At 40.2% G+C, this 22,693-nt stretch overlaps 2 protein-coding genes across 10 annotated transcripts in view; both read left to right on the plus strand.

Moving 5' to 3' along the window:
- The window catches only part of RPGR (retinitis pigmentosa GTPase regulator), an 86,519-nt gene extending 73,077 nt beyond the window's left edge, over positions 1-13,442 (plus strand). For all 3 annotated transcript variants that reach the window (XM_087966835.1, XM_087966836.1, XM_087966834.1), the window contains 5 exons: positions 3,282-3,467; positions 3,737-3,946; positions 4,856-4,895; positions 10,896-10,996; positions 12,950-13,442. In XM_087966835.1, the coding sequence (XP_087822961.1) occupies positions 3,282-3,467; positions 3,737-3,946; positions 4,856-4,895; positions 10,896-10,996; positions 12,950-13,174 (762 nt within the window). In that variant the 3' untranslated portion in view covers positions 13,175-13,442. The remainder of the gene's footprint in view (positions 1-3,281; positions 3,468-3,736; positions 3,947-4,855; positions 4,896-10,895; positions 10,997-12,949) is intronic.
- Positions 13,443-20,177: 6,735 nt separating this feature from the next.
- SRPX (sushi repeat containing protein X-linked) overlaps positions 20,178-22,693 on the plus strand; it is a 142,359-nt gene continuing 139,843 nt past the window's right edge. For 6 of the 7 annotated variants that reach the window (XR_015749836.1, XR_015749837.1, XM_087966853.1 and 3 more), the window contains exon 1: positions 20,180-21,437. Coding sequence is in view for 5 of the 7 variants with exons in the window: in XM_087966853.1 (XP_087822979.1) it covers positions 21,275-21,437 (163 nt within the window). In the remaining 2 variants the exon portion in view is untranslated. Of the gene's footprint in view, positions 21,438-22,693 lie in introns of all 7 variants that reach the window. The other variant, XM_087966857.1, reaches the window with a different exon arrangement.

Genomic DNA, 22,693 nt, shown 5'->3' on the forward strand with positions numbered 1-22,693 from the left:
GGACAAAGATTTGATGCTTACCAGGAGTGGGGATGTGTGAAGATACAACGTCCATTGACTTAGAACTTTTGATTGATAATTGTTATTTTGTCATTCTCTAGCAGATAAACAACTGGGATAATTTTTCTTTGTATAATAGAAATTGCAATTGAGCTGCACTTGTTTTGCAACAGTTACTTATCAATTAAAATATTTCTTCAGTTAATTAATGTCATTGTCTTTAGTAAAATACTGGAAAAAAATGACACAATAACTGATTTGGGAAAATAGGTGTATTCAGAAGTAGAATCAATCTTATTGGCAAGTTTATAAAAGATTGGAAAAATGCCATATAATAATTGTATATATCAAACACCACTATTTTAGTTTACTCAGTGTAAAATAAACTGTTTAAATAATTAATACAGCATTTAATCTCAGTAAAACACAAATTTTAAATCAACATAATATCAACATTCTATTTCCAATTAAATCCATGGTATTTTCTACTGCTCCTGCTTTGGACTTATTTTCTACAGAACTGTTATGAATACAAGACAGTTTTATTAATATAAAGTTTGTTGGACTTTTTATAATTTTAAGATTTCTCTTCATAGAGAAGTCTTTAAAACTATTTCAATAAGTTTGTTCAGACTGAAGTCATATCATATCATATACAGTATTGGTAATTGAAAGTATTTATTATTTATTTATTTATTTAATTGAAAGTATTTATTATTTATTTATTTATTTATTTGATTTATATTGCCACCTATTCGCCCATGGCAACACGAGGCGGCTTACACAATGTAAAATCATATTTAAAACAAAAAATAAAAACAAAAACAATAAGAACTAACAAAAAGAATCAAATAAATTGGTAAAGTACAATAGAACAAAATTTGGGAAAACAAAAAACAAAACAAAAAAAACAAAAAACAAAAACCAACTCTCACCCCCCACCCCGACGACAGCGGATCACACTAGCCATCTGATGGGTTCCATCCCTTTCTGGGTTTCCCGGGCCCGCTGGCAAAACCAGGTCTTCAGTGCCTTTCGGAATAGTATTAATGAGGGGGCTATTCTAATCTCTGGGGGAGTGATGTTCCAGAGAGATGGAGCCACCACAGAGAAGGCCCTTCTTCTAGGTCCCACCAGGTGTATCTCCCTCAGGGGTGGGACCCGCAGCATTCCCTGCCTCCTCGCTCTAATGGGTCGGGTAGATGTCACTGGCAAGAGATGTTTCCTCAGATAACCCGGACCCAAGCCATGAAGGGCTTTAAAGGTGACAACCAGAACCTTGAATTGCACACAGAAGCAAATTGTCAACCAATGCAGCTCCTGCAGGAGAGGTGATACATGTGCACACTGGGGTCTGCATAAAACCATGTGGGCTGCTGCATTTTGCACAAACTGGAGCTTCCGGATGCTCTTCAAGGGCAGCCCCATGTAGAGCACATTGCAATAATCAAGACAGGAAGTCACCAGGGCATGAGTGACTGTGAGTAGGGACTGCAGATCCAGGAAAGGGCGTAACTGGTACACAACTCGCAGTTGCGCAAAGGCCCTCTTGGCCATGACCACCACCTGCTTTTCGAACAGGATTTGTGAGTCCAGGAAAATGCCTAGATTATGTACAGGGTCTGTTTGGGGTAGTGCCACCCCATCCAAGACTAAAGGTGGTAATTCTCCCTGAACCAATGAACCCCAGACCCAGAGCCACTCGGTCTTGCAAGGGTTTAGTTTCAACCCATTGCTCCGCATCCAGCCCCTAACAGCCTCCAGGCACTGCGAGAGGGAGGACACAGCAACACTCAACTCACCACGGGCCAAGACATACAGCTGAGTATCATCAGCATATTGGTGATACCTCAGTCCATGGTGATGGATGATCTCACCCAGCAGCTTCATATAAATGTTGAACAGGAGCGGAGAGAGTACCGAGCCCTGCAGAACCCCGTAAGGCAGTGGGCAAGAGGGTTGGATCTCTCCCCTCCTATCAACACTGACTGAGAGCGGCCGCAGAGGAAGGAAGTGAACCAAGACAGCACAAGGCCTCCCACTCCCATCCTCCAAAGCCCCCCAGGAGAATCCCATGATCAACGGTATCAAAAGCCTCTGAGAGGTCAAGTGGAGCAAGGATGGATGCACTACCCCCATCCCACTCCCACCAGAGATCAACTAAAAGTGCAACCAATGTTGTTTCTGTCCCAAATCCAGGCCTGAATCCTGACTGGTGGGGGTCAAGATAATTCGTTTCATCCTGAAACCTCTGGAGCTGCTGCGCGACCACCTTCTCAACAACCTTCCCCAAAAAGGGAAGATTGGAGACAGGTCGGAAATTATCCAACCAGGTGGAGTCCAGTGATGGCTTCTTAAGAAGAGGGCTGACCACAGCCTCCTTAAAGTGCTGGGGCATCGTCTCCTCCTGTAGAGAAGCATTAATCACTGCCAGAGTCCACCCGCCTGTCACGTCCTGGGAAGCTTTCACAAGCCAAGAGGAACATGGGTCTAAAATGCAGGTGCTCGAGCGCATACTCCCTAGGATCCTGTCTACTTCCTCAGAAGCAACAGGGTCAAACCGTTCCCAGATAACAGGGCAAGAACCTGCCTCAGAAGCTTCCAATATAATTATGATTATAGTTCCCACTAAGTTTTGTGTGAAATTAGTTTAATTGAATTATCCTTCTCCCTGTCCCCTCCCTCCCTCCTTCCCTTGCCCTCTTCCTTCTTCCACTTCTTCTCCCCTGGCCCACCTTGCAGCCCTTGCTTATTTTTCCACCATTAGTCACCTCGTTCTCATGGTGAAACTTCAGTAAATGAGGAGAAGAGTGCTTTTGTTTATCAACTGATTTATTGCAGGACCTGATGCTGATAACACAGAGAAATGTTGAGTAGCCCAAGAACCTCATTCCTAGTCCAGCAACTTAACCACTATATCATGCCAGCTTCCAAATAAGTTTAATTTATGATTTGCATAATTTAAAAATAGAATGTTTAAATATTTACTGTATTTTCAACATTTTAATGAAGTTGCAAAATGAGATACTTAGAAGGAATTTACATTCTGTGCCAGAATTAATTTACTTTCTTTGAAGTCATTGGTTTTGCCAGCTTTCAGTTCAACTGTTCAGAATTTCACAGAATTTCTTTATAAACAAAACTGTTCTGGTCTTTAAATATCTTTAAATCACAACATGTAAATTACATTATTTGACCTGCAATATTGCAATGCAACTATATTGACAGAAAGTTTTGTTCTTTTTGATGTATACCTAATGTCTATCTTAAAAACATTACAGTTTCAACAGTCATCTGATGAGGAAGATAGAAGTGATAGTTATAATACCGAAGAACAAGTAGAACAAGAACAAAAAGGGAAACATCAAGAAAAACAATTTAATACTGCTCAGGTTCCTAAAGAGGAAAAGAGCAATACATATTTTGAGAATGGAGAAAATAATCATATGGCTGTAGAAACCATAGAGGTAAACTCTTCATTTTTAGTTAAGTTTTTGGAAAATGAAATGCTATCTATCTCATTACACACTGTAATGTTTGTTACATTGTCAAATTGCCAATCTTCCCCGTCTTTTTTTTTTGGGGGGGAGAGAAATGAAGCTCTTATCTCTTTCTAAAAATTCTTTAAATGGCAAAATTCTATTTTGCAGTGTCTGGCCAATGTGAAATTTTGATGTGGAGATAAGAAGCTTTGATTCATAAACTTAGCAATAAAATGTCTGTCTTCTTATCAAAGGATCAAAATATGTCTGATGAGGAAGCAACTTGTATTAGCAGTGATGATGACAATGAAAAAGTCCATGATGAAAACAAAGATTGTGAAAAAGAAGAGAAAGAACCAGATGCAGCAGAATATTATGAAGATCAAGCTCTTAATGAAGAGGAACTAAGCAGTCTATTATGTGAAAATGAAGAAAAGAATCTTATAAATATGGAAACAACAGAGGTAAATATTTTGTTCATTTTCAGTACTGAATTTTTTTGGAATTATAACAGCTACTTCTTGGAGGAATAATATAGATCACAGTGCAAGATATTTTTATCCTTTTACTACATGAGAAGATTCATTATTCAAAAGTTGTAATTTGTCTTTAAACAAAATTGCTAATTCTTATTTCTAAATCTTCTCACTGTAATTATTTACTTAGTTGCCTATATTTGAACTTCTATAAACTTCATCATGAATCCAATTCTTAAGGATTTCTTATCTACAGTCTTATGGGCTTCTATGAATGAATTTGTTCTCTTTTTCTCTTCCCCCTTTTATAGGTAGGCTTAAATTTCCAACATTGTATAAATTACTAGGGTTAGCTATCCCCACTTTTGACAGTTTGATTATGGAGACACTCTTCAACCTGAGTTCTAGCCATCCTTCAGCCAATGTTTAGCCTAGATTTTACAGGATATGATTTTCAATAAATTTAGCATAAATGTTTATGAAAAGGAGCATGCAACTGTTGTGATAATATTAAAAGTGGTAAGAGTGTAGTGTAAAATGATATAACTGAAAAAATGCTAAAATACATATTTGACTTCCTCATAGAGTACTGTGCAATTTGCTTAATGTGTAAAAATTGTATCTTTGTCTGAAGGTTGAAAGAATGCTGTTATTATTTTCATTTACAAAGGAATAGGTAGCTAAAGTGAATGTACCCAAGAAGTAGTTAATTATGTCTGTACCTTAACAGATATCTGTGTGAAAGTTAAAAAATGTTATAATTGGCAAAACTAGCAAGTGCAATGCAGCTTTAAACTGAGTAGGGAATAGTGTGATGGATGTGTTTATGTACTTATATATAATTAAAAAATAAGTTTACAAATTCTTGAAGGTGTTTTGCTTGTTTCTTTCTTTTAGAAAGATAAACCTATTCCAGATAATAGCCCAGTTAAACAAGGTAAGAAATAATTCAGTTTTCTCTTTTAAACTTTTAAACTGTTCAAAGGAGATTGTTTATAGAAGCATTCTGCTCAAAATGTCGGTTTCTAGAAAATATTCATAGCTCTTCCCAGGTTGATAATGGTTATGTCAGCCTCTTCTGTGAAGCTTTCTGCTGTTCCAATTTAATAGCACAGCTTTCACCATTTTCTGATACACTCACAGCAATTGCACTCAGATGAGAAAGTTTGATGTCTACTGTTAAATAGTTCAGGAAAGGCTATTTGTAGTATTTGTTCTGTATTCTGTACAGTGGTAGATTTGTCTTCTGTACAGATGCAGATAGATAAATTCCACAAAACATCCATAACAAAATACTTTTATTGGTTCATCAGGTATCCTCATAACTCACATTTGTGACAAAGTTCTTCATTAATGACCAATCCTTTGCGTATCTGTCTTGTAGGTAAAAAGATGATTATCTGCTATCCTTTTTCTCTCATCTCGTAGCGGTAGAAATAGAACAGTTACCATGAATCCGTGAGTTCAGCCAAGAGTGAGGAAACCTCCTCCAACCCATCGAGGGTCAATTTAGTGACCAATCAGGATTACAGATGTGGTCACGTGATATAGACTTCATTTCCCAGGATACCTTAACTACATTTACCATGATGCATTCGCTTAAGGGGACAGCTCACAACTGCTACCTAACTATCCAATTCCCATACACTGGCTGGACAGCACACTCCCCGCCTGGAATTGTAAATTCCACTATTAAAATAAGAAGAGAGAAAAAAATAACTATAAACTAAGATAAGCAGTAGACAGTAATACTATCTGTATAGCAGATAACTATATAACCAAGATAAACAGTAAGCTATATAACTAAGAGAAACAGTGAACATTAATAAAGCATCAAACAAAGCAAAGCATGCAAAGCTTGAGGTTCAATCTTCAAGTTCAGCCTCTTGGTGCAAGTCTGCTGGTCACCTCTGGCGGCCTTTTAGGGTTGACAGGTACTCTTGGTGTCAATGATGAAAGTCTGGTGGTCTCTTCTGGCAGCCTTTTAGGGTTGGAACAGTACTCTTGCTTCCACGGTGTCGAAGGGCATTGGGAAGCTGTTGGAAAGGGTGTTGCGGAGGCATATGCCCGTGTAAAGCGTCTTAGTGGATGTCTGGTGGTTGCTGGTGGCTGTTTAGGGTGTTCTAGCGAAAGTATACTGATCCCCAGCGGCCTTTTAGTCTGGAACGTCATTCTTGTTTTTGATGGTGCTAAAGGGCGTTGGAAGGCTGTTGGAATGGATGGTGCTAAGGCATTTGCCTGGGTTGAGGCCTGCACCCGATCGACACTGACAATTCCTGAGATTCCCCAACCCAGGTCTGTCTTGAAGGCAAAGGATGAGTATCTCGGGCCTCTGACTACTTCATTTTGCGCTAAGGCATCAGGGACATCGAATCCCAGCAAGAGCAAAATCTTGGCTTCAGGATCAAGGGCGGGAAACAGATGAGCCATATTTTTCAGGTGAGGTATGCTGCTAGCTACCTCTGGTGTTGCAATGTGGCTGCGGTCATCTGGTATCCCGTTCCATTCCAGCACAGACGGCAGTAGAAACTGGGAACTTCCATCTAATGACTCTATACAGAGTCCAGTAGCTTCTCTCCCCACTGTGCATCTCGGTGTGGTGCACGTCAATATCTTGAAGTGCACTTCCTCTTTCTGAACATCAAAGAGGTCGAAGAATTCGGACTCGGCTAGTGAGCGATCGCTCTGAGGGTCCAGTATTACATACATCTTCACTGCTTCTTCTGGGTGTCCATCTGGGTAGACTTTGGCTAAGCAGATCTGACGGCATGCGTGAGGGGCTGGTGTGCCATTGCACACTTTTGTGCAATTGACACTCACCACTGACTCTGGGTGTGCTTCTGTAGCACGTTGAGGCTCCTTGTTCAAAGGAGGGCTATGAGATGTCTGCAGTGGTGGATCGGCGGCTGGATGAAGTGCGGTCGGTGCTGGTTACTATTGCATAAGTAGCAATGCACCTTGGCTGTGCAGTACTTGGACGGGTGTCTGGATTTGCAACACTTGTAGCAGTATTGGTACTCCCTTATCAACTCCTTTTGTTGGGTCAGTGATTTCGCTGCAAACCCAGTGCACCTGTTCAGCAAGTGACAAGTGTAGTGCATAGGACAAAACTGGTTTCTCTTTGGAGTAGGAGATCTAAATTGGGTTGGATGGGATGAGTTAGCTGAGGAGTGTGCCTCTGTCTTATGGACAGCCATGAAGGGACTTTCCTTTGCAGTGTGCATAGGGCCTGTGTATGGTCGCTGTTGTATCATTTTTCATTGGGAGGACTAACAGCTCTGAGTGCGTGGGCCCAGGAGGAGTTGCACACTATTGCCTGGTGGGCCAGAAATTCTTTGAGAATGGTAAAGGGTATAAAGTTGTGGCGACCCTTGGCCATGGAGGCATCGGACATCTGGAGCCATTGTTCAATTAGCACCTGCGGGAGTTTTCGAACGATCTTGTTTTGCATGTCGCCTTGGTCAAGACAAGCAAGTCCCGGTAACTTGGGATCCCGTTGTGCCGCTTTCAGTTGTATGAGTATATTAGAGAGTTCCATGATCAGGTGAGGCTTGCCGATAGGAATTTTAGGAAATCTGTGTAGGCTATCCAGGAGCATTGTACATCTGAGGCAGCACCGTATAGATTGTCGAGTCTTTGCCATGACAACCGTAGGGCAGCGTCTGGGTTGTCTATGTGGGAGGCATAAAGTGCCTTTGTATCTCTGGCAGACTGTGGCCCTAGCCACGCCATCAAGTGTACAAGTACTTCATCGGATTTCAGGCGTGCAGCCTGAATGGGGTGCAGGAAAACTTTCTTCCATAGGAGATATTCGCCGCCTGGCTTGTTAGAGAATTTGTATACACCGTTAGCAGCCAAATCTAGCTTTCCTCTGCTTACTGCCCACACTCTCCAGTAGTCAGCATCGTCTGTAGAGTTGCGTTGAGACATTGACATAGAGGGGTCTTCCCTTGGATTCTTGTAGGGTAGGTTCGAGTTGTATGTCAACGATGGGTTGTAGCCTTCCTCCCAGTGCTTACGGAGGATATCGTTCTGCCATTCCAGAGGCGATGGTGGAGCTTCACGCTGCTGTGTAGGCTGGCCATGGTTATCTTGTTCCTGTGAGTTCGGGTAGTGTGGAGGTTGTGGCTGGAATGGTACTGCTTGTGGATTGAGTGTGGCAAGTGTCATTGGTGGCATGTCTACTTGTGGAGAAGTCGTCATGATTACTGGTGGGCTAATTTGCTCACCTGGCAGGCCATGAGACGTTGGAGTAGGGTTGCTGGTGCTGGGAAGAGAATCTCGGACCTTAGTACATACAACATCAGTTGGGGAAGATTTGCTGTTGGTGGGAAGTGAATCTCGTACTTTAGGTCGTACATCAGTTGCGTAAATGACATGTAGAGTCTGTGGGTGAGATTCATCCCTGTGCTTCCCTGGTTGTAGGAGACTGCTAGGCAACTGAGGCGGTTCCATCTGCTTGTTTTGTAACAAGTGCTGCTCATTCACGTAGGCTATACAAGGGGGCACTAGAGGTTGCGTAGCGAAGTCTGAAGACTTGAGGGCTAAACACAGAAATATGCCTGTTAGTGTTGCTTGCTCCACAAGGTGGCAGTAGAGGTTGCATAGCAAAGTCAGAAGACTTGAGGGCTAAATGCAGAAGTATGCATAGCGAAGTCTGATGACTTGAGGGCTAAACGCAGAAATATGCCTGTTAGTGTCGCTTGCTCCACAAGATGGCAGTAGAGGTTGTGTAGCGAAGTCAGAAGACTTGAGGGCTAAACGCAGAAATATGTGTAGCGAGTCTGAAGACTTGGAGGCTAAACGCAGAAATATGCCTGGAAGACGCTGTTGCAACGCCTATGTTAGGTTGCAGCTAATCTTGGAACCTTGAATTAAATTGATTAAATTGTCCACAATAGTTGCAAAAAGGGATTATCATTGCAAGTACGTATTGGAAAACTCTGCGAAATTTCTCCTTGACCACCAGATGGTGCTGTGGGCTGCTTTGCTTGAGTCTGTGGGGGGGGGTGAACCCCAGAGGAATTTATTGTTTTCTTGCTGGAAGAAAAACCAATCAATTGAATACAACACTCCAAAGGTTTGCTTGCAGTGTTATATGTTTTTTTTTATTGTTTAATAAAGATAGGGGAACATGAAGAAATTTAAATGTTTTGAGCAGAAAGAGAAATTGTTCCTTTTTAAAACATTGCTTGGATTAGCCTTGTGTCTTGGGATGGGGGAAATGGGCTTCTTTGCTTTGAAGATGGTCTGTCAGTAATGAATTATGATCCCCAATAAAATGGCCAGAGTAGTTGTAAAAATAGCTGGAGAGGCTTCTCTTATTGCCTCTGAGCTGGAAAAATGCAAAGTCTTTCAGCTGGAATGAGCAGGGCAAAGTTAGTTTTCCTTTCTAGAAATGCCAGCAAGATTTCTGAAACTTTCTCATTGTGTTTGGAAAGGGTTTGTAATTGGATGAATACAGGGATGGATGAGAGATACTTGGCCCCTCCCTTTGTTTCACAAATTGGTTCTTTCTGAGTTAGGAGTTGTAATTTGAGACACAGCACTTCTTTCACTGAAGAGAAAAGGGGGGTGAATTTGCCCCTTCCTGCAACTACGATGTGTCTTTATCAGGTTGTAAATTGGCTGGAGAGGGTCTATTTTATGGCTTTGTCTCCCATCCAGATGAGCAGAGCAGAATCAGCTTTTGTTTCCATTTAAGAATACAAACAAGATTTCTCAAACTTTCCTACTGCGTTTGTAAAGGGTTTTAAGACAAAGTTTGGTTTCTGGCTCTCCTTGTCATACAAATTGAGTCTTTGTGATAGCAGGAAGACAAATTGAGCAGAGAAGGGGGGGGGGCGAGTTACTGGTTTTCAACTCTGCGGTTCAGAAAGAGTTCTCTTTGTTTCTAGCATGTAGGGGAATTCCAGCCCCTCCCACCATCCAAACAGCATGTAAAGGGTTCCGTTGCTGAGAGAGAGAGAGAGAGAGAGAATGAGAAAATGCAGGCTTAGATTAACATTGCATATTCACTCCTGGCTTCAATATTACTTTGCTTTATCACAAATCCAAATTAACTGTCTTTATACTGATGGGCTTCAGGACTTCAAATTAACCAACTTTTTACTGTTCTGTATTCTGTACAGTGGTAGATTTGTCTTCTGTACAGATGCAGATAGATAAACTCCACAAAACATCCATAACAAAGTACTTTTATTGGTTCATCAGGTATCCTCATAACTCACATTTGTGACGAAATTCTTCTTTAATGACCAATCCTTTGCATATCTGTCTTGTAGGTAAAAAGATGATTATCTGCTATCCTTTTTCTCTCATCTCGTAGCGGTAGAAATAGAACAGTTACCACGAGTCTGTGAGTTCAGCCAAGAGTGAGGAAACCTCCTCCAACCCATCGAGGGTCAATTTAGTGACCAATCAGGATTACAGATGTGGTCACGTGATATGGACTAAATTTCCCAGGATACCTTAACTACATTTACCATGATGCATTCCCTTAAGGGGATAGCTCACAATTGCTACCTAACTATCCATTTCCCAGACACTGGCTGGATAGCACAGTATTCTTCCTTTTTTGTAGGTATTCCCTGTCATCTGTTGCTTCTAAGCTTTTAAGCAAATATTTGACATGCCTGCTCAATATAAAACCCATATAAAACTCCTTGGCCATAAGCTAATTATACATTATACTAATATACATAATATATATATATATATATATAATATAATGGACATAATAAGATGTCCAAGTGAAAAGCAAATCAAAACTAATAAACTAAAATCTGTTAAATAAAATAAAAATTCTTGAGCTTGGATATACAATTTGGGCTTTACTAAATACCTAATTAGCTAAATAGTTCACCATTTGAAAATTGTGACTGAAGCAACTTGAACATATTTTAAAATGGTGGCTGATTTATTGTATTATTTTTAGCATGTGAAAATGCTGAGATTCATACAGAGAATAATTTTTCTCAAGCAACTACAGACAATCAAGACAGAACATCTGGAAGACTGCTAGATAAAGCAAAAAGGGTAAAACTAAAATATCATTTGCAACAATATCAAAAAGAAAAAATATTCCATATTTGACATGCATATCTAGAGCAGTATAATGGCCTACGTGTCCCATTTCATTTATATTTTTCATATAATTAAATGCTTTTGGGGTTATGATCTAGATTTATATTAATTTCAGTAGATTTTTGCTAATTGTTTAGTATGCTCATTTGTATTTGAGCACAGTGTTCTTAAATATGGTTGGTTACTCTCCTTGCTATTTTTAATGAACCTAGAATCATTTCAGGTAATGCAGAAATAAAATCCATTTAAGGTGTTAACTATAGGACCTAGAATGCTCCAATTAGGTCCAGCACTGTCACTTCATTAGCATCACTATGTTAACTGCTACTTCTTAGAGTTTCAACTGAAATGCCTGCAAAAATGAAACCAAATGACTTCTGTGTGAGGACCCTGATAATGTAGGGTCCTAAGTGATGAAGAAGCTAATGTACATTCAAGTAGATACATGAGATCTATAAACGAATACAGCAATGGCCTTAAAGAAAATAGCTATCAGTGATTAATAAAACATGATTTTATCCTGAGAAAACAGGAAAGCATAAGAAGAAAATTCAAGATTGAATCATCTAAACCAGGGGTGTCAAACTCAATTTCATTGAGGGCCGCATCAGGGTTGTGTTTGACCTTGGGGAGCCAGGATAGGCATGGCCAGGGTGGGCATGACCACTTTGACGTCCCTCATGTCGGGGGCATCTGTGGTGGCCCAAGTGCTCTGCCAGTGAAAACAGGCTCACAAACTCCATTTTTAGCCACGATGGCCTCCTGCCACCCTCTGCCAGCAAAAACAGAGCTCAGGTGAGCCACGCGCAGCCTGCTTCCCTCTGCCAGCGAAAATAGCTCATAGCACGCACGCCTCCAAGCTCCATTTTGCTGGCAGTGGCACCATGGGCCAGTCCACTGTTTCCAGGACGGTTCACGGGCCATACCTAAGCATCCCATGGGCCAGATCTGGTCTGCGGGCCTTGAGTTTGACACTCCTGATCTAGACCCTCTTTGGCATAATAGGGAAGCAAAGAAAAATTACTGTGCTACTTTTGCAATACTATTTATTTTAAATTGCACGGGTTGGAAGAGCTATATATTTAAGTTAGAATGTTCTCCTCTGATTTTTGCTTCCATCAGCAGAAGCATAAAGGTTAATTTTACCCAAATATTTTACCCTAGTTTTTTTTTATAATGTTCTGATTATCCAATAAATACATTGACATTGAAATATGCAGTTTCCATAATACAATATGACAAATGTATGCTGTGTTCATGCATGTTTGAAAAAAAATAAATGAACAATATGACCTGGTTATATCATATGAATTTCTAAGATACTTGGGCATTTCACAAACTTTTACAAAGTGTTCAAGATTTCCATAGCCAAATTATTTCCTAACTTGGGCATTTTGAATGGAAGGAAATTAAGAATTTAACCAAATTAGAAAACAATTAATAATTTAAGAGTTGAAAGAGCTACAAGAAAAAGCAAAATGAAAGCAAAGTAAGCTGCTGTGACATAATTCTGTTTATGTTAGCAAAATACTTTGCACTCTATTTGAATGTTGTAAACAAAATATGTTACCAATTATAATGTGGTTGCATAACAGTTTGTTATAATAATTCATTGGGAACTTTAGTCATTTATCCTACATCTGCTGGCTTTAGTAGTTAAATGGGTAAAATCTGAAATATAGTGCAAGTTTATTTGGAAATAAATCCTTGGAATTCAATGGAATGTTCTTTAGAATATATGATCCAATTTGCAGATATGATATATTCTTAATTCATACTATTTCAAAATAATATGGATAAAGTCTTCAGGCTGCCTTTTTAACTATTTTATATAGTGTTTATGTTATTCATTTGTTCAGGATTGTTTATTATTATATGCTTTGTTGATTTCTTTTTGTGTTTTAGTTTTCTTTTTTTAAAAGAAGGTCTATGAAGCAGAAAAATGCACATAGTTGGGATGAAAGAAAATTGGAAAACCTACCTCAAAGTGAACAGGATACAGGAAATCAAGCCAGTGTATCTGCTGAAACAAGTAAAGATGAAAACCAGAACCATACTCAGAAAAATCAAAGGGGATCACCATCAATATATCAAAACAGAAAGTCCTCCTCTACATGTATAATTCTATAGTAATGAAAGTATAAGGCTTGTATATATGTGAGGTCTTACAAGCAGATATTGCAGTTTATACATGGAAATAATGGCATCTATGTAATGATTACATTTTTTTTGTAAAATTTAGCATTTGGGGACTGATCTACATTAACTTGGACCAACTTCCAATATTTATTTGTATTCATAATTTTACCATTGCAAAAAATGGGAAATACAGTCTTATTGATTTGTTGTGGCCTTAACTTTCAGTGATTTTAATAAAATATATTTTTGTACATCAGAAGTTGGAATAAAGACTGTGGCTTTTTTTCGTAAAATGGTACATGTGTATATTGTATTTACTCTTTTGGTTAGAAATAGGCAGAGGAATAACTAATGAAAGTGTTTATTCTTTGTAGTCTTACCTTTAGAAGGAAATGTTTGCAAACAATAAAACCTTAAGATAATTTAGCATATTCTTACTAAAATATTGGATAATAAAGTAATGTGTAAGTAATGGTCCAATGAACGTATTTCAACTCTTGAAATCATATTAACATGATGGAGCTCTGTTCCATCATGAATTACTGTACAAAGACACTGGTTTAGTTGTCTCTGTAATCTGGAAATTTAAAACAGAATACTGGTACATGCCTTTAAAGGCAATAGTCAAAAGCACAGGATTCCCTTATCATACAGTCTTAGTGAATGAATGATGACTGGTTCCAAAGGGATAGGACAACCCTCTTCTTCACCTCAACTAGCCTGCAAAGGCAAATAAATTGGATCTGTCTGTAGAGATTCTCAGCCATCCAGGTCATAACTGTCTCAAAGGTGATTATTTAAAGGCAACTGGACTTTTTTATGGTGGATTGACATTTGAAATGAGACACAGAGAACTGTCTCTGAGAAAATGCCAACCCTGAGAGAACTCAGGTAGCAGTATTTATTGAGAAAAAACACAAGCAAAATACAGTATGCATATTCAGAAAACAATGACCTCAACAGGAGATTACTTCACCAGCATGAGAACACACAATCTTGGAAAGTCCCAGATGTTACCTTGCTAGGATGAGATCATACAGCCACAGAAAGTCTCATGGGAAAGTTTGGAAAGTCCCATGAGAAAGCACAACTGTGTACCTTGAACTTTCACCCATTTTCCTGTCCTTCTAAACTGGCAGAATCAAAACAGGATGAGGCACTCTGAGCAAAGATACTCCTACCCCCACCAAGAATGCCCACATCTCCCTAGACTTACTGCTAGTATTCAAAGGCCTTACAGAAAATGATAAAATGATTAATAAAATATATTACCACATTCCCTCCTTTTTTATTTATTCAAAGATAGGGGGTGTTTTAGTGGCATAGTACACAGTTCCCTCATGACCTGATCCCACACGCCGGAAGACTGAGGTACACATTTGTAATAGATTAGGAATACATTGAATAAAACAACATAATAAGATACATATAGCAATAATAATAACAACCCCTTGCAATAAGGAGCGAAACCATGATCCATCAGGAAGCCAGGACCACAGACTGTCCCAGAATGATGCATTAAACCCATCGGCTCCAGATTGATGCTGAGCAATACGATCTTCCATGTCCTGAACAGTCTTTGTAATGTTTGGCTCATAATTATGTATAAAAACACAACAATGTGAATGAATTAAAGCACAAACTCCTCCTTGGGCAGCTAACATAATATCTAAAGCATATCGATTTTGCAAAGTAACTGTACGAATTTCAGACATTTCTACATTAATCATCTTAATATTCTTTATAGTATCATTAAACATAGCAACAGTAAAATTATTTAAAATATGAATATCCCTATAGTTCATAGCAATTCCCAAAGGCGGGATGAGACCTCGAGAAATTTGTGTCCATAGATTACCTCCCATGGTTAGACCCGAATCCAATTCCCGACGATTTCGGATCCGAACATCAGGAGGTAATGTATCTAACTTATAGATAACCGGAATGACAAACCCCAAAGTACATGTCCCTGACCAATTTGCAGGGATTTGTCGATATGCCCACAGTCCGCATAAAAACCAAAACCCTTCCAGCTGTACATAACCTTGTTGACTTGCCGCTTGCATCAGCTGTTTCATGTCTAGATATTGATACTGGCCAAATGCGTCAGACTCATTTTTCCCATTTATCCAAGTTATATTGTTCTCTGAACCATTTGTCCACTTAATAGTGTAATTGCAGACACTATGATTCCCCAAGAATTGCGAGTTTGTAATGTTTTGGAAACATAAATGTGCTGGAGACTGCAGTGCAGTCTTCACCTTGACCGTGAAGTTCATGGCATATGAAATGTTATGCTTTCCGGTCTGCAAAGTAGACCGATTAAATGGAACTCCATGTAGAGTCAGTCCTTCTCCCACTCTCCCAGGAAGGTGCATACACAACCAACAATTGGTGATGTTCAAGTTTTTTGGCAGTTGTGCGCAAATCTTTAATGTAATTATTATCTGTCCACAAATCATCGCCCAAATCTCCGGCACGCTGAACATGCTGTCGCTGCTCTCTCCGCACCCGAGCAGCCCAGGACAGATTAGGCAGAATCAGCAGGATCAGGAACCACAGATGCGCCATCCTGCTGTTCCGAAACTTCCTTCACAGGTGCCTGCGAATGATCAGGCCGAACGCACCGACCAGGAACCCAACGAATTTGACCAAGATGTTCAACTGCTGCATAACCACGTCCCCACGTTATCAGCTCAGCAGGAACCCATGCCGGATCCGGAAGGAACCGCACCAACACCCGAGGTCTCACCGCATCTGTAGAAGGAGAAGAAAAATGCCTGCTGGCCGCGCCGAGGGGTTACCAGACAAATTTAAAAAATTTAAAGTATACAAAGCTAGATTTAATTGATCTTGAATCGCCGGAAGCCCCAGGAGCTTCCCTCCTTTTTTATTTAATTTCACCAACATGGTCTTGAGCGTGGCATTTGAGCAACAAAACACACATTCACACGCTGCTCCAAACATCCTTGTAACAGCAAAAGCAATCTTAAAATATCAGGTGATATTCCAGGAGACAAATAAGAACCTGCTACAAAGGGTAACAAATTATACACATACAATGAATCCACTATTAAATTAAAATCCTGATTGTGAAAATTTTGAAAAGCCAAAACTACAGCAGCAAGTTCTGCCTGCTGGGCAGACTTCTGCTCTGAAGTCACTTTTGTATGCCAAATTCCAGATTTATCTTTCCAAACACAAGCACCAAAAACTTTCCCTCCATCAGTAAAAACTGTAGGAGCATCTGATATGCCCAATGGTATCCTTTCTTACATTTTGGGCACACTGATTTAGGACCGAACACCCTGTCCCATTGATCTCTTATTTTGCTGACTTTGACCCCCTCCAGGAGCCCGACATTGTGCTTTAAAATGTCCAGGCTTCCCACAATTGAAACAATTCCCCTTTTGAGCATGTCCTGTTTGTAAAGCCAGAGCTAAAGTTTCCATGTTAAAAGACTGACTCCCTACCTTTCTACATGCATTAATCAAATCCGCGATTTCTCGCTCTCCACTTGCTACAAGTGGATTTAAAATCTTTTTGCAATCTGTGTTAGCTTGTTCTACTGCTAACTTAAAAAGCAACTCTTTCTGGGCGAATTGATTATCAATTTGTCTTTCAATAGCCAATTTCAGTCTGCTAATGAAATTTTCATAGGGTTCATTGTTCCCTTGTTTGATGTTAGTAAAGGTCTTCTCACCACCTTCGCCGTCAGGGAGAGACCCTATGGCTTGAAAAATTATTTGTGGGAGAAGAATGAACCCTTCCTCAGGCATACCATCTCTCTGTTGTTCCACTGTTGTAAAATTACCAGCTCCATAAAGCTGATCTGGGGTAACATTTGCTGTTCCCCTCTGGACTGCCAGCTGTCTCCATTTCTGATCTAACACCAAATATTGAGCTGGAGTTAAAATCATATTTAACAGAGCTTTCCAGTCAGCTGGAATCATTTTATTTCCATAACCAACTGCTTCTAACAATGCCTGAGTATATGGCGATCTAACACCATATTCTTTTGCTGCTTGCTTAACTTCCCTCAAAATCCTGAGCTGTAAAGGCTTCCACTCCCGCTGCGGATTTAATGCAGCATCCATGACAATTTCCACTGGATTAAGTTGAACTTCTACTCCAAACTCCACCAAATCATCTCCTGATAGTTCCCCTCTATTCTTTGCTTCTTGAATAGCTGCAGTAACTGCATCCACCTGAACCCTTAAAGGTAAACTCTTATCCTCTGACAAAGTATTTCTAGTGCCAGACAGTTCCCCAGATTTATCTGGAGGTGCCGTCGGCGGCAACAAACGTACCGCATGGTAAAGCGGCAAACCTTCTTCGGGGGGTGCTAGGAGCGGTTGTTCATAAGTAGCTAACGCATCCATAATCACCCTCCAGGTTAACAAAATTGAAGAAGGGGCACGAGGTTCCTCGTGCAAAAATTTCCCTATCTTTTTCCAGGACTCCACTTTAATACTACCTCCCTCCGGATATGACTTAATATTTTCCAAACATACTGTAGTAAGTCCTCAATTTCTTTCTTTCCTACAGCACAACCCCTACTGCCAATTCCAAATCCAAAACTATTCCCAATGATCCCTCTCAATTCCCTGATGTGCTCTTTCTGAGCCTTCAAGAGATCTCCCCCCATACTCACGAAAAGAATCTATCTTCGTCCAGCGAAGAAGATGAGGGCCCAGTCGACGTCCGCGACGATGAGTATAGGATGCGGGAAACGTATAGCCTTCCAAGCTATCACGTCGGGGTCACCATTTATGGTGGATTGACATTTGAAATGAGACACAGAGAACTGTCTCTGAGAAAATGCCAACCCTGAGAGAACTCAGGTAGCAGTATTTATTGAGAAAAAACACAAGCAAAATACAGTATGCATATTCAGAAAACAATGACCTCAACAGGAGATTACTTCACCAGCATGAGAACACACAATCTTGGAAAGTCCCAGATGTTACCTTGCTAGGATGAGATCATACAGCCACAGAAAGTCTCATGGGAAAGTTTGGAAAGTCCCATGAGAAAGCACAACTGTGTACCTTGAACTTTCACCCATTTTCCTGTTCCTTCTAAACTGGCAGAATCAAAACAGGATGAGGCACTCTGAGCAAAGATACTCCTACCCCCACCAAGAATGCCCACATCTCCCTAGACTTACTGCTAGTATTCAAAGGCCTTACAGAAAATGATAAAATGATTAATAAAATATATTACCACACTTTTTTTCCTTGATAAATAAGAAAATGTTTTGCTTTTCATTCAAGAAGTTTCATCAGTTCTTGAAGTAAAATATTATCTTTCCAGTCGTCCCGTTTCCCCCCCGTCCCCCCAATCCTGGCAGAACTAATCCTTCCATTGTCCCTACTATCCTGGCAGAATTGGTGAAGCTTCTTGGATGGGAAGTTTTTTTCAATGAAAAAACAATCCAGTTGCCTTTTTAAAAAAGCACCTTTGAGAGAACTGGATCTGATTTTTCTCCCTTGGGTTATCTAATCAATGCCCTCTTTTTCACAATAGTTACTTAGATACTCTGGAGGTTAAAAGTATGCTTCCAGTGTTGTTCCCCAGTAAAGGTGCCAGAGAGAAGCAAACTGAAAGGTTGTTCTTATGAACATTTTAGATGTGCTCTGTTCTTTACAGCCACAGCTCTGGAATGTGCACCTTACTGGAAGGACAATAGAGAGAAATTTAAAAATAAACATTCTGCAGTGGTCCCAAGCCCGTCAAAGCAGACAGAGCTAAAAAGAAAACTACAGAAGGGAAAATTAGAGAGAGAAGGGTATTAAAAAAAGGATGAGAAAAAGGGGAAGATTGAAAGGGAAAGAACTTATGAGGGACAAAAACAGGAAATAAAGAAAAAGGGGAAACGTACTAGGATTAAAGGTATTTGCTCAGCTAGAAAACACAGAGACAATGGTTAAGTTAAAAGTGAGGATTCTGCAAAGGTACAAAAGCAGGCATGATATTCTTCCGATTAAAATCGGAATTCCGATTTTTTTGGGAATCCCCCCCCCTTTCCCCCCACCCCTTCTTCTCCTCCTTCCCCTCCCCTCGGAGGCCCCGAGTCAGGAGTTGCTGGCGCGGCTCCGCGCAGCTCCAGTCCCACGTTGCCTCAGGAAGGGAAAGGCAAAAGGAAGAGCCGCGGCGGCGCTTTGCAACGGCAGCAGCGGCTCCTGGTTTTGCCTTTCCCTTCCCGAGGCAACGCGGGACTGGGCCGCGTGAGCTGCGCCGGCGGTAGCAACTCCTGACAGCCCCAGCCAGATACCTGAGCAGAGCCCGGGCGGTGCGAGCGGAGGCCGCTGAGCGGCAGGAAAAGGGAGCTGGGCCAGCCACAGACCAGCCTCCGTGCAACACGCGCCGCCCGGCCCTGGCGAGGAAAGCAGCGGGCGCTCCCGGGCGCACGGCGGGGGTCTCTTTTGGCCGGCCCCGATTTTTTTTTCAGAGCAGAATATCATGCCTGAAAAGATAGTGTTGTGACAGTAGAATACTGTAATGAGTTAGAAATGAAATAAGTAAATCTATGAGATAAAACTATTGTTATGTAATGGTATGTTTATAATTAATGCAATAATAAAGAAGAGAGGGAAACATTGTAATTGTTTCTAAAGATTGATAAAATATTGAAAAGAAATGTGAAAGATTTATAAGGAAATTTATACCAGTTATTAGAATGAATTTGAATAATTATTTTGCTTATTAATAGTAAATAATTTATAAGATAAAACTGTATGACTATCCAATGGTATGCTTATTAACAGTTAAGTAATAATGAAGAAGGGAGGAAACATTTCAGTTGTTCTCAAAGATTAATAGATATTGAAAAGAAACATGAAAGATTTACAAGGTTCATACCAGTACTAGAATGATTTTGAATAACTATTTTGTTTACTAATGTTTATTTATATATATATATATATATATATATATATATATATATATATATATATATATATATATATATATATATATATATATATATATATATATATATATATATATATATATTTTTTTTGCTGTTTTTAGAATTTTTCTTTTTACATTTTCAAGAGGAAGTACCAAGCAGAGTCTGAATGATGAGATTTACATGATATAAAATAGATATTAGAAATTTGAATGTTATAATTTTAGAATGCACAAATTCAATGTTTAATGAGATTTCATATGATAACAAGATTTAAAGGTGTTGCACTTCGATTGGCAATCATAGGGGGAATTTTGCTTCTTAAGAATGTTAGAAGAGAACATATGAAATTGTAAACAAGACAGACGAAAGTATAAGTACAATGAATAAAAAGATATAGAAATTTAGGTAAAAGAAATACAATTGAATAAGAAGAAAAGGAGATAACCATAAAAGAAAATTAAGAGAAGTAAAGGGAGAAATAGTGAGAAGTTGGAAAAAGAGTAATAAGATATGAAGTTGAATACATAAGATGAATATGCATATGAAATTGTGTCTGTATGGAAATGTGATAACCCGGAACCATGCTGTACTCAAATAAGATGTTTTATTTGTTTTGTTAAAACTCAATAAAACTTTATTTAAAAAAAAAAAAAAAAAAAGCAGACAGAGCTGGAGTTTGCAGTCTCTGTTGTGTGACCAGGCTGTAACCTTGGAAGGCTGGAAGAGTTGCCGCGGGAGGAGCCCCGAGGCAGACTGCTCAGGCTGCTTTGGGTAGGGGCAGAAGAAGCTTCAGTTTCCTATCAACTTCATGGAGGTCTCCAGCTTTTTCTAAACATTTCTTCTACAACCCCTCTTCGGAAATTAGAGTCAGCAAAAGAAAGGAGAAAAAAGTGTATTTGGAACTGCGTGGTGAAGATTTTATTAAACTTTTGTGTGAGATCATAAAAACACCGACACTCAACGTGCGAACAGGCGCTACCCCCCCCTCCCGGGACAACGACCTGGAAGCGAGTTGCTTGTACCCTCGGAAGGCACCGACGGCGTCTCTCTTCAATCTCCCTGCAACTATCCTGGGGTGTTGAGGGAGCGAAAAGGGACGATTCAGTGCGCTTCGCCGGCGGGAAGAGGACGCAGGGGTGGAGTTTCCACAGAGCGCCCCAAGGTTTGCTTGGCGAATGGTTCTGTTCCTCCCCCGCCCTACCGCTCCCGCCTTTCACTTCGGCAAGCCTTGGAGCAGCGGGGACCCAACTTCTCGACCGCCGAGGATCATGGCGGAGACTTCGGTATGCTTGGCAGTTCTGCTGGTGGTGGGCTCGCGCTTCAGCCTCACGTACCAAGGTAGGAGTGTGCTTGGGGACTGCAGGGTAGGAGAGGAGGCTCCCGCGATTCGACAAGGAGCTCTCGAGACGGCGAAATAGTTACCCGCGCTTCGACCGCGGCCAGTTCTGGAATGTGGAAGCTTGCTTGGAATTGTGTGGCGTCTGCTCGGAAAAAAAATGCACCCATCGTGGGATTGTCACATTCTAGCATTGGGACTATCTGATATTTCCGGAGTGAAAGAAGGCATCATTCGTGCTTGGAAGCGTTCTAAATGCCTGGAAGGAATTTCTATAAATACAAATGCTGCTGGTCAACTATCGAGCCAAATTGGCATTAGCTCAACGCGAGCATTGCAAGCGCTGGCTCTTGTCAGTGGTCAGTACGACTGGGATGCCAGACCTGCTAAACCATATGCAAATACAGTTGGCCAACAAGGCTCTTGTTCGATGAATGAGACATAGGTTAGGTACCTTTTCTCCAGCGGCATTCACATCTCTGCCTATAAGAGACACAGTGTTAAAATATTGACACTCAGGAATAGAATAGAATTATTTTTGGCCAAGTGTGATTGGACACAGAAGGAATTTGTCTTGGTGCAAATGCTACATTAAAGAAAAGATACATTCGTCAAGAATCATAAGGGACAACACTTAATAATAGTCATAGGGTACAATAAGCAATCAAATCATACTAGGAAACAGTCAATATAAATTGTAAGGATACAAGTGACAAAGTTACAGTCATACAATCACAAATGGGAGGGGATGGGCGATAAGGAGTGATGAGAAGATTAATAATAGTAATGCAGACTTTGTAAATAGTTGGACAGTGTTGAGGGAATTATTTGTTTACAAGAGTGATGGTGTTTGGGAAAAACTGTCCTTGTGTCTATTGTTCTGGTGTGCAGTGCTCTATAGCATCATTTTGAGGGAAGGAGTTGAAACAGTTTATGTCAGGGATGTGAGGGGTCTGTAAATATTTTCACAGGCCTCTTTTTGACTCATGTCAAAAAGGTCTTCAAATTAAAGGCAGGTTGTAATTGTTTTTTCTGCAGTCCGAATTACTCTCTGGAGTCTGTGTCTGTCTTGTTAGGTTGCAGAACCAAACCAGACAGTTATAGAGGTGCAGATGACAGACTCAATAATTCCTCTGTAGAACTGTATCAGCAGCTCCTTGGGCAGCTTGAGCTTTCTGAGTTGGCACAGAAAGAGCATTCTTTGTTGTGCTTTTTTGATGACGTTTTTGTTTCTGTCCATTTTAGGTCGTGATATGAT

Source organism: Notechis scutatus, chromosome 5 (assembly GCF_049901735.1).
Source record: "Notechis scutatus isolate UNSWTSFEM ecotype Mainland chromosome 5, rNotScu1.2, whole genome shotgun sequence".
Classification (NCBI taxonomy): domain Eukaryota; kingdom Metazoa; phylum Chordata; class Lepidosauria; order Squamata; family Elapidae; genus Notechis; species Notechis scutatus.